At 37.6% G+C, this 12,682-nt stretch overlaps 1 protein-coding gene across 16 annotated transcripts in view; it reads right to left on the bottom strand.

Moving 5' to 3' along the window:
• Window positions 1-12,682, bottom strand: part of NUBPL (NUBP iron-sulfur cluster assembly factor, mitochondrial) — a 103,933-nt gene that overhangs the window by 24,355 nt on the left and 66,896 nt on the right. For all 16 annotated transcript variants that reach the window (XM_084521212.1, XM_084521220.1, XM_084521221.1 and 13 more), the window contains one exon: window positions 12,553-12,646. In XM_084521212.1, the coding sequence (XP_084377338.1) occupies window positions 12,553-12,646 (94 nt within the window). The remainder of the gene's footprint in view (window positions 1-12,552; window positions 12,647-12,682) is intronic.

The raw sequence follows: 12,682 nt of genomic DNA on the forward strand, positions 1-12,682 counted from the left end.
AAGAGGCCTCCCAGTTTGGAGCAGTGGGACAGGCAGCCTTGCCCCTCACCACAGCCCTGTGCAAGCCATGTGCTGCATGGTGGCATCTCATCTGCGTGACAGTCAGCCGTTTCCAAACATTGCCTGACAGCACATGTGAATGTTTTCCACCAGTGTGCTTAACCTCTAATTTGCAAAAGAAAAATACAATCTGGCACCTCGCTCCTGAAAAGCTGCCAATCTCTGCCTTACATAATATTAGACACAAGTCCAAAAACTGAACAGCATATGTAATGTACTAAGCAAATGCAATTTCCCTATTGTTCTCTAAAACTCTGGCATCCAAATAATTTGCTGGTTTTCCCAAGTTGACCTGCTTTCAATGACACAGCAAAGAATAACATAGAACGCTTCCAGTTACATCTACAACACCTTAGCCAGTCATTCCAATGAAGTGTGGGGTTACACTTCACAGACAATGCTGAAATACAGGGTTAATTCCACAAAATGCGTGCACCCTACATATTTAGGCTCAATAAAGATCTTCCAATACTTAGACAAAGTGCTTATCATAGCTGTCTCTTCAAACAAAACTAGAAAACTAGAATTTGTGTCTTATGTGTTCACACATACACAGTAGTTGTTTCACATGGCAGGTTTTGTTTCTGCTTTTTTTTAAAAAAAGATATTGGCTCAGTTAGCATTCTGTATATCTTCATGGAGAAGTTAACATTCAGTCAGCAGAACTTAACTGACCATTTTCTGGTCCAACAATTTTTTTTAAACAAATCAAACTAGGCACAATGCAAACATCCAATATAACCATAAACAGCTTATTTGGGAAAGGTTTTGTTTTGTTTTGTTTTACGCTAATAACCTGTTGCTAGAGAACCTTACCCAAAGGGAAAATCTCAAGAGATGAAAAGATTCAATGGTATTTTGCAGAGTTTAGGCTGCCTTGAACACAAACTCCCTGTACAAAAATTTCAACTTCTGTCACATGTGAGTTAAAACTAAGCTTGTGGATAACTTGGATGGCTTTTTCCACAGAATGAAAGGCAACATAACCAAGAAGCCAGTGCTGAGGGTGTAATAGGTCTCTCTCTACTATTTTAATTTTTGTTCTGAACTGGATTACGGAACAAAACCACTACATTATTTCCCTCTAGTAAATTTTTTTAAAGTTACTTTTGTTGCTCCTGTTTGTGAGAATACTGAAATTTGGTATCACATCCTTCTACTGACACTGAGGACAGTGCTTCTTAGAAAAAGAAGCGAGACCACAGGTGCTGCCTCTGATAACCACAGAGGTAACTGTAACAGCAGCAATAAAAAAAAACTTCACTTAGACTGTATGCACAATGGCTTAAGAAAGCAGAGCACAGTATGCACTAATCAGACTAGTCATGTTAGTTAAGCATCTGACACTTTCATAAGCAGTGTAAAGAAGGCTATTTAAAATTACTGTAATTTCATTAGGATTTGTCTTCTGGTTCTAAAGCACTTCCCTGGGGCCCAAACTGGTTAACAGTATCTTCATTAAGTGATTTACTTCACATCAACATAGAAGATCCAGGACATCTCCTCATTTACATTTCTTGAAGTAAAATGTAAATTAAAGGTGGTCTCAAGGAAGTACTACCCACCAACTTTCATCAAAATGAAGCTAAGTTCCATATTCAATTATTGATTCAATTTACTTTTTAATTAGAAGTAAATCTGATTCAATTCTGAACATGCTAATTTGGAAAAGAAAAGCAGTACACTACAGTTCTTCAGGAGCTCCTACCTTAAATTCTATTCATACATAGTTCAGTGAAAATTAAATCCTTAAAATAACCTAGAAACACGAAAATAAGTTCAAAAAAATATATTACAAACAGTTACCAGTGATTTACTGACTTGCAGAATCTGATGAGCCTTTTGACCTATTTATGAAATACCTGTTTGGTGAGTGATTATTTCCTTGCAAACAAACTGAAACTCAGGCACAAAACCACAGGACTGGAAGGGACTTCAAAGGTCATTGGCTCCAGTCCACTCCTAATGCTGGTATCTATAGGAAACCTGTCCAAATCTTATTAAAAGTAATTGCAGATTGCGAAGTTTATTATGGAGAAGATCCAGAACCTTTACGGTCAGAAACCTTTTTTTGATTTCCAGACTAAATTTATTCACAGTGAGCTTGTACTGACTTATAACAACATTCTTTAAATTAAGTGCATTTTCTGTCTCTTTGGTACAACTGGTAGCCCAGCAAACCCAACCTGAAGTTCAGGAATTCAAATTATTAGCAGCATTATTTCCTCAACTAGCAACAGAATGTGGCAAATGAGACTTGCCTCAGTGTTCCCCTTTGCTGAATAAGTTTGCATACTTAATTCAGAAAGCAATTCAAATGACAGGCAAGAAAGAACACAGCACACACCTTCTTTGCTGTTTTGGCTCTACATGGTTAATAGGAATATCAAACAGTAGAGTTATTTTGATCAATAAAGTAATGAAATACGACTGAATTCATGCACGCAGCATGACTCTTGAAGCAATACATGCAATGTTTACACAAGCCTGTCTAAATAATGCAAACTAAAGCTGACAAATTGAACAGAGAAGTTCCAGAAACTATAATGTTATCACATCGCACATTAAAATATAGTGTAAATTCTATCTTCACAGTTGTGTGCAGAAGAATAATTTCTATGCCTTGAACATACGCATCCAACAAGCACATTTAGGTTTAACTGGCACATCTTATTCATGCATTTCATTTCTTCTTGTAACTTCACTGTATTTCAATCAAAGAGCTGAGGCACTTTGCATTAATAGAAACTATGCTAACTATATTTTTAATACTTAGCATGCAAAATAGAGAGACAGAACTAACAGCAGCCTCATGTTTGCCCTTCTTCTTAAAACCCCAGGTGCTTAATCCCCAGCAAAAGAAAGGTGTGCTCGCATGGTGCACTGTTACTCACCCTACTGGTGGACTGGTGCTTAGGAAATGAGAAATACTGCAAAAACCTTTAATTTCTGCGTAGAGAAAACATCACCTACATTCACCTGTATCACTAAGGTCTGCATTAGACATTTTGGGTTACAAGACACAAGGTGCAATCTCCCCAAGCCTTAGATACAGTTAATTTGTACCTAAGCAAATCTCTTAGGCTCTCTTTCAAGCCAGTGAAGAAAAACAGGCAAGTCTAAAAAAACAGCTGATAAACTCAGTTTACAAGATCGACCTTAGGATGAAAAGATTCACTCTTTAACATAATCCTTTTTTTTTTCCCGCTCTGATATCTACAAAGGCAGACTTCATAACTAAGCTACGTGCATCTCATCCAGACAGATGACTAAGAATGCAACCTGCCCTTGCCAATATTAGATTAATGACTGGATTATATCACCTCGATTCTTACTAACTTAATAAATAATGTCACCCAGAAAACTGTGGAGTGAAAAGTAACAGACCAGAAAGACTGACAAATAGAGTTCAGGAAGAAAAAGACACAAAGACATACTGCATTTTTCTAGTAATTGCGCCTGCTGATAGGCAGGCATTGAACACTTGCAGGGAACCACATTCAGACCTCAACGCAGCTGCCAATGGCCTGATCTGACCACATTACCATGCTTTTTGTAGCTTTTGCTACCTCTTCCATTGCATCAATTTCAAACTTCCAGGCAAGACTTTCAAGTTATAAATAGCCTAATGAACCAGAATCATCTCCACTATGGATCTTCAGAGACCTGCTCAGGTTCTGTGCAATTTCTTGTTATTTCATAAAATATGCTTGCAATTACAGGATAGCTTGCACTTGAAGATGCAGAATGAGCTATTGTTCATCTTTGCTAGAATTACAGAATTTCAGTTGGTGATGCTTAAAGTTGCACTAACATTAAAAACTTGCCATCTCCTTGGATGAACCTCATAAAGAAGTTCCTTTATGTTATGTGTGACACGTCTCATTGCAACTGGTAACCCGAAAGAATCCTTAGTCTGACTTTCCTTTAAGGAATCCTTAAAATTCATATCATAGCGCAGAATTGTCCTAAAGTCTGGATCCTGGCTGTGTCCCATCTCCAGCCTGCTTCTTACCTTCCTGGAGGAGTCTGAACAGCTGCTCAGATGGTGTATGTTCCCAACAGCCACACATCCTCTTCTGCCCACAAACTAGCCGGTAATCAGAGACTGAGGCGCTACCACCCTGCCCACATGAAAAGAGGACATGAATTTTACAGCAAGCTCAGGGAGAATCCTATACTCTTATTGACAGGAACTTCATCTGTAAAAACTGAGCAAAGGAGTATCAGTAGCTGGACAAAGCTGTCATCCTGCAGTTCAATTGCCCTCAACCAACTGGCCAGTAAGTATTGTAACATCCATTTTGCACTAGATCACATGGAGAAAGCCATAAAGAAGATGCTGATTTTGGTAGTGGTAAACAATACACGGGTCATCCAATACATAACATTTACTTGGTAAACTGTTAGAGCACTGAAAATATTTGTAGTAGCATCTGTGAACAAGCATTAGTTACAAAATACATGCCTAAAATAAGAAGTTACTCCCTCATGGACACATTGCCACATTGCACTTTTCTTTGGCTGTCTGAATTAGCATTTTTCTGCTTTACTCCATTGCACCTCCTGCCTTCAAGGCCTTTTGCCGCTTACATCCAAATTACAGTGCACATTATACTAGGCAAGAGCAATGTCCAAATATTCTCTTTTGACAATTAATATGATTTTTAAAAAAACTCTCACAATTTCTGAGAGGTGCCAATCAAAAGAGAGCTAGGGAAAAGAGTGCTCCTATTCCAAAAAACAAAACCAACAACAAAACTACACAACACAAAATACTTCAATCATGTCCACAAACTTGTTTTTAACTTTTTTCCCCAGAGGTGAGGGTGAATGCAGTACCATTATTCACATGGATTTTTATTATCCTTTGTAATTGTCAGCTGAACTCTATGCTTGTTTATTCTTCCTATTCAGAATGGTCTGGAAAAAAAAGAAGCAATTACAGCAAATGTGCTGCTTAACATACACTCAGCCACTATTGCCAGACCTCTGAGAACCTCAGTTTTCAAAGCCTGTGTACATCACAGCTTTTTTCCTCAATACCTAGAAACTATTTTTTAAAGAATAATAAAATTCAAAGAACTTGCACTGAACATGATCTCACTTCAGCTTGGACAGGAAATCCGTTAAATATCCACGAGCCAAGAGTTAAGTTTAAAGTAATACTAAAACAGTTTGAGCCATTAACATGTAACTCATACTGCATTTTGGTCTCTAAATTAAATGTACAGTCTACTGGGTTAGGCACTTCATGATTAACTGCTAAGACCATCCAAAGCTAAGATAACCTTGATGATGATTTTCATTTGTCAACTACAGCTTTTCTGGCAAAGGAAAAAACACTATTTAAACATACAAATAGCTGGACAAATGCAACTGACAATTTAAAAAAATCCTAATGTTATGACTAATGGTTGGTTGTTGTTGTTAATCTGTCCTAAACCTATTTGCTTTTCCTTTCATGCAGTTATTTAAAATACCAGAATATAGCATGAAAGAAATAATAAATCTCCACAGCTATCTGAAAAAAGTATAAAAATCTAATGTTAAAAATATTTGCAATTCAAAAATAGATCAAGTAAAATTTACCTTAAAAAAAAAACTCAGACAGCTTCCATAAAATATCTTCAAAAATTTACTGTAGATACTAACAATGCACAACCTCCATAAAAGAAAAAAGCTAGCTCAGAAACAGAGAAAAACATTGTAAATCATTGTTAAACTAAAAGGAAAGATCAGATGCCTTGCAACTGTGATTTCCATCAAAGTAAGAGATATTCAACCAGGGGCAAACAGACACTTATACAAAGAGCACTGACAGAATACAGATATACCTACAATCAAAGCATATGCTACATGCAACTCGTATGGTTGCATTGGTTAGGGTTGGGTTTTTTTGATCATTTCTCTTCAGAAAAGACAAAAGAATGCTGCCATACCTACCTACTTTGTGATTTCAGTTAATTTAAGAAGACATCTTTATCTCAGAAATCACAGTCTTTTTCCATACCAACACCGTGGAAAATTTAAAAAAGAAAACAAAGTCATTTTCTTTTTTAAAATTATGTGGAATTCTTTCTTTTTTTTCCTCTTCGTTTTCAGTGCTTCTTAACTGGATCTTGCTGGTTTTGTACATTATTAGATGTTAAGCAGGATCCAGTTCAGCTAAGCAGCTCCATGGGGCAGATATCCACACTGCAGCCCATGGAGGAGCCTCCAGTGGAGCAGGTGGATGTGGCCTGGAGGAGGCTGTGGCCCATGGAGAGCCCCCGCAGGAGCAGGCCCCGGGCCGGAGCTGCAGCCCGTGGAGAGGAGCCCACGCAGGAGCAAGGGGGTCTGGGGGGGAGCTGCTGCCCACCTGTGGGGGACCCGTGCTGGAGCAGTTTGCTCCTGGGGGATGGATGGACCCTGTGGGATGGAGCCATGTGGGAGCAGTGCTTGAAGAGCTGCTTTCTGTGGGCAGCCCCCGCAGGCTCAGTTTGAGAAGGACAGCATCCCATGGGAGGGACCCCACATGGAGCAGGGGCAGAGAGTGACCGTGAAGGAGCAGTGGAGACGAAACATCACAGACTGACTGCAACCCCCATTCCCCAGCACCACTCGGGAAGAAGACATACAAGAGGGTCGGTAGGGATGCTTTCTGTTTCCTTTTAGTTTCTCACTGACCTAGCCTACTACAAGCCTACTCTCCCTATGCTGAGCCTGTTTTGCCCATGATGACAATTGGTGAGTGATCTCCTTGTCCTTATCTCAACCCTTGAGCCCCTTTTCATCCTATTTTCTCCCCCTCTTCCTTTGAGGAGGGCAAGTAAGAGCGTGGTGTGATGGAGTTTACTTGGCCATCAGTGTTAAGCTACCACAGTGGTACACACACTGCTATCATCTACAGTTGTCTACAACACGAGATGTGTGGCATTGACATATAATTGAATAAATAGCGTTTGGCTTACTAGTTCGGTATGTAGCATGCAATAAAGTGTTTCAGAATTTAAAAATGCCAACTTTCTTCAAGTTGGTAGTATTCTTCTACTCTTTTCTCCTCAATTAACATATCTGAATAGAGAAAATACTGCTATGACTTTTAAAGCTTAATCAGTACAGACAGAAATAAGCTTTTTGTTTTCATTTAAACCTATCTATCAAAACAGTGTTGTCAAAAAAAGAATTATTAATTACAATTCTTTGAAAATATGTATTTGAAGTAACAGAAACTCCTTTGGTAAGTATTTCAGCCGTTATCTGCAAAAGACATTCAGGAGATAATTAAGATCCACATATTGCTGAAAGTTAAGGCCCTTAGGAAAAATTACTTAATTTGTGGAATAAGGCAACAAAAAGAAGGTAGGATCTGTGCACTGTGTTGGCTTTAAATCTAAAAGGTGATGAAAGTAATTCCCTGTATGGCTAGCAATGACAACACTTCTGCTTTTATGGAACTTGACAAAACACATAAATAGCATATACATTGTTTTCACTTTGCTCATCTTGACTAATGGTCTTTCCTGATTTTCAGTAACAGCCTTTTTAAAGCTTATTATTATAAGCTTATTATAATAATATGCTTTGTGGGGAGGGGAAGGGGGAATAGAAGAGGAAAAAAAGGCAAAAACCAGAACTGTTACTTCCCAAAGATGGGAAATTTAAGTGCACTGAAATAAAACAAAACCTTTTACATTTACATCTATTTATGCAGTTCAGTCCAAATGTCATCATTGTAATTATTAAGAGACTGTTCAGTAAGATGTGTAATTATTTGTCTCAGTCCACTTCCCACTGGACAGGTGTGTACTTCCAATGGTTTTCACCATCATGGCATCTTGATGTCCAGAGAAGAGAGTGATATGACAAAGTTTAGAAAATGAAATGACAATTCCATTATTAACCTGGAGCCAGTTCTGTCAACTGGGACAGAGTGTCAGCCTATACAGCTGTCAAGCTGTCGCATTTTACTAATGCTAACTTCACTTTAATGTTAATAACGAAAGGGTGACAGGCAGCCTAACATAGTTAACAGTCTCCACAATTTAGCTTCTCTAAGAAGTGCTTGTGCTAACAGGGTGTCAGGACACTCTCCAAGAGGCAGGCACTTTCTCCTACCCATGCAGTTTCTGCTATCAAGACAGCCTTCGGTCCTGGGGGTCAGAATCAACTTTCTAATGAGAGAGAATGAGGAGCTTCTCTCCTTATGTCTAGGAAAGCTCATTCTCCAGCTTCTATTCACTGGATTTATTATTTATTCACTGGATTTATGGCTCCTTTATCTGAACGAAAGAATGTACATGCTTAGATTTCTCAATTCAGCAAACAGGTAATGTAAAGGAATCACAGACCTTTTTCTCCATAATATCATTAGTTCACACAAAATATAAGACATTTTGATACTAAACATCACAATGTCATCTGAACACTCCTACATATTAAATGCTGAAAAATGTGTAAGGAAGTTTCAAACTTTCCCATGCATGCTGAAGACGTGATAAAGCCTGCTTCTGGGTATCTTGGACACAAAAATTGAAAAAATAGAAATAAAAAAGTAGAACTAAAGAAAAAGTAAGTAGCAACATACCATAAACAAAGCCTTTTTCTCTTGACTGACCCAGAATTTTTATTTGGAAAGTATCTAAAGAAAGGAGTAGTGGTGGAAGAAAAATATATATCCCATTTTCAAGCTGTCATATAATTTCTCATCTGCTAGTTAGTTGAAGAATGACTGCAAACATGTAAAAGTTACAGGTGATTAATGAATAATATGTTAAATAAGACTTCTCCTAGGAAGGGTAGCTATGAATAATAAAAATAACAGTCACTGTAGTAACCTTGGTCATCATCTTTTACAGAATGAAAATACATACACAAAACTGCCACTTCAAATCAAGTTGTGTGAGGCTGATGTTCTGATCAGAATTAAGTGACAGATTTTGTTGTGTTGCTTTTATCCATTGCATATTGCTCTAATCTTTTCATGACTCTAGGAAATTATGGTAGCTGTGATGCAGGTGAAAAAATTACTCTAAAAACCAATACCCTTTCACACATCCTAACAGTCCCTCTCATTGTCAAATGTTGCAATGCTACAGTTTTTCATGTCACATTTGAGCAACCCTCCCCAAACAAAACACATTTGCCAGTGCTCTTTCTCAGACTCACAGAAAAATTTGTAGGGCAATTGGCAAAAATATTAATGCAGGTTCTGTACATTTATTTAGAGACAAAATAAAACTTTTCTACACTGTCTATCCCTAGGAAGCCACAGATAAATAATGAAAATGTAATGTAAATACTATATCTCACATACACATGCATGCAAATCAAAGGACAACTTCATGCAAACTAGATAATGCACTTCCAAATGTACTTAACTGGGATATATACATGCTGTTTCTGAGGAAAGAAATTATGCTACTAATACCATGACCGTCCAAGGCATCCTCAAAGGAAAAACTAAAGAACAAGAAAAACGGAGAAGCAGCAGAATGGCAGAACACCAAATACATTCTGTAATAAATAAATAAATAAAGACACCACACAGCTTAGAAACGTGAATTGCAAACAACAGTGGAGCCCATTGAAAAAAAAAAAAAAAAAAACACAGCAGAATTCTATAGGCTGTTCCAAGGACACCATCATTGATATTTGTGACATCGTTTTCTGTATCCTTGAAAGCAACAAGGCTGAAGAAAATAAAGGTATGCTAAACAAGGCTAAGGACGGTTGAATAGACGGCAACCAATTAACAAGAGTGAAAGAATAAAGCACAGTTAAAGTTGTAATACACAAAAACAAGCTCTTCCAATGAGAACCAAAAATAAAACAGACAGCAGAGGAAACTCTATAAATTGCTGAAATTCGTTGAGTCAGAAATAACACAGGGAATTATAAATCTTAATCACTCCTTGTCTGTTACATTCGTCTTCTTCAAAAGCACAAAACATTTGTTTTTACAATGAGTTTTGACCTTAGCTAACATGCTCTACTACACCAACTCATGTGGAAGGCAAATGTAAAGTGATGGTATCATTCTAATTTTATGAAGTTAGGATTGGTGAAGTAATAAATGGAACTGAGCAACTATAGTACTGATGAAGTGATTTCAGAATTCAATTCAAAACGCAGTCTTCAGCTAGGAAGTTGTAGAAGCCCACGCTTATACAAAAAATGCCATAGTCAAGTCTATAAAGAGACATAGGAAAGGAATTTATTCCATTAGGGCATATGAAGAGAATCTGTATCTGTATTGTTGGTGGTTTTCTTTCCTTTAAATCAATGTCTTGTCTATCTTGACTTGCCTCAAAATACGATTCAGCAAGTGTGAAAGCCACATGCTTCTGACAATCATATATAACAGAAATTTAGGTGTACTGTAGTGAACAGCAATTATCAACACCCATCATACTTTAAAGGAACCCATAATACGTACCTCTTGAATTTCATATTTTTTCTACCTTTATGTCTAAGATTTAACGTGAAATTCTACCATACCAAAAACTTCCACACCACTGTCACGCTATACCTCATTGCTTCAAAACCTGGTAACAAAAGACCATCCTGCTCTGCTACTCACATATGCTATCAACACTTAATACCAGTGCCAGGAGTAGGACTCGATGATCCTTGTGGGTCCCTTACAATTTGGGATATTCTATGATTATTTAAGAAAATGGGTATGAATCATGGTTTTCTTTTTACTGTATGTTTGAGGTCACAGATAAGCAAAGGCAGTAAAAGACTCGTACTTCTTACAGGAAAAAAATCATTAAACCTGACTTTTTTTTTTAAACCTTCCACCACTCACCACAATTACAGACAGCGGAATGAACCCTCTGTGATTATTAACAATTCTGAGTCAAAAGCATTGCCAATGAATTAGCATGTACCCTAATATTTGGGCTTCATATAAATGTCAGAAGATTTATGTTTTTCTAAACTTGACATCATGGAAGTTTATGAGATGCCACTGCACAGATTTAACCCTAAATTTAACTTTTTCAGACATTTTGTCTTGTAGATACATGGATAACTGTCTTTATCATGTAAGACAGCCCCTTACACAGTAAAGATACTAGGTGCCGCCTGATTTTAAAATGACTCACTTCACTCCTGTAGTGTTCACTATGCCATAACAGCAGTGATGATTTGCTGCGAAACCAGGGTCTGTGTCTCAAAATCTGTTAGCTCTAGTGCATTTACTCACGGGCACACCTGCAACTCCCACCAATCTTTTTACCTATGTGTGTAATTAACCCTTTTTTTATCATACTCAGTGAACTTGTAGAGATACACAATCTTTTATTTGTTACTTGGCAGCCTGTTAAAAGCTTTACATTCAAGTGAAATAGTTCTACAAATTTAAGGTTTGGTGCCTCAACTTCAGTGCATTACAATCACCAAAGCACAGACAACAGAGTACCAGAGAGAGCCAGCAGCTGCCTGCACATGTGAGCCAGTCTGCACTCCGGAAAAAAAATGAGAGCAGTGAACGTTGCTCAAAAGGTGTTCTTTTTGTATCAACACATTTATCTATTATCACAAAGCAGTGGAGCAAACAGTTCCACTGATTATTTAATAAATCTGTTTGGAAAAGGTCTCTGGAGGTCATCTACTGGCAGCACTAGAGAGGGCTAGACATGGCTTCCTCTAGTGGAATCTGGGGACTTTCCAAGGATGGAGATCCCACAAACTCTTTGGATAAGAAGTTCCAGCGCTGCACTACCCTCCTGGTAAAGATCTGCAGCAACTCTTGAATTAGTCCTGGAACCGTAAGGATTGCTTTGTCTCTTTATCACTCAGTTCCTAATATTCATTACACTGCCTGTTGACAATTGCTTCTGTTGGAAGTATGTCAGACAGGTCAAACCATTACAATCTATTAGATCTCACGAGATCCTAAGTATCCTTTCAGAAGCAGTATTTCTAACTCCTGCTTAAGCCAATGGGATTAGAGGGCAACCTACATACCTCAAGACTGATTTGTCAATGTTTAAATCCCCTATAAAAAAGTCAAATTCACAACATGAGAAAAAAAGAATGCATTAGTGCAGTACAGCGCTGCATGGTTTAACCGAATAAATGCTGTGCATTAACAGCATTGTCAGCTTCTAATTAGAAAGCAACCATGAAGACCAACTATTTTATTGTATGAGCATTAGTATGTAGTAGGTAGAGACAAAGAAAATACTTTCTACTATTAGCCTTAACAATTTTTGGCATAGCTGCCTTTCTTTCCAGCATACTGATATACTTGACTTCTGGGTATTTTTGAAACTTCCCTTAAAAGAAAGCAACACAATCTTAATGCAGACAAGTAGAAAAATCGCTGATAGCATTTCTCACCACTACACTACTGACAGAGTTGCTAATCAGTGTGTAGACAAAAGAATTGTCTTGAAAGGCAATTAAAAGAATTTTTGATTGGTATTCTTAAAAAAAAAGACTTATCTAATGCCACCAAACTAACTTCAAATCTCATAAACACTCAAAGAATACACATACCTGCAACTGGAATATTTTGTGAGACTGACAGCTGTACATCTCCAGTCCCAGGTGGCATATCTATTACTAAATAGTCCAGCTGACCCCAGTCAACCTAGAAGAAAAGAATAAAAACGTATTTTGGACATTT

Source organism: Aythya ferina (assembly GCF_964211825.1).
Source record: "Aythya ferina genome assembly, chromosome: 5".
Classification (NCBI taxonomy): domain Eukaryota; kingdom Metazoa; phylum Chordata; class Aves; order Anseriformes; family Anatidae; genus Aythya; species Aythya ferina.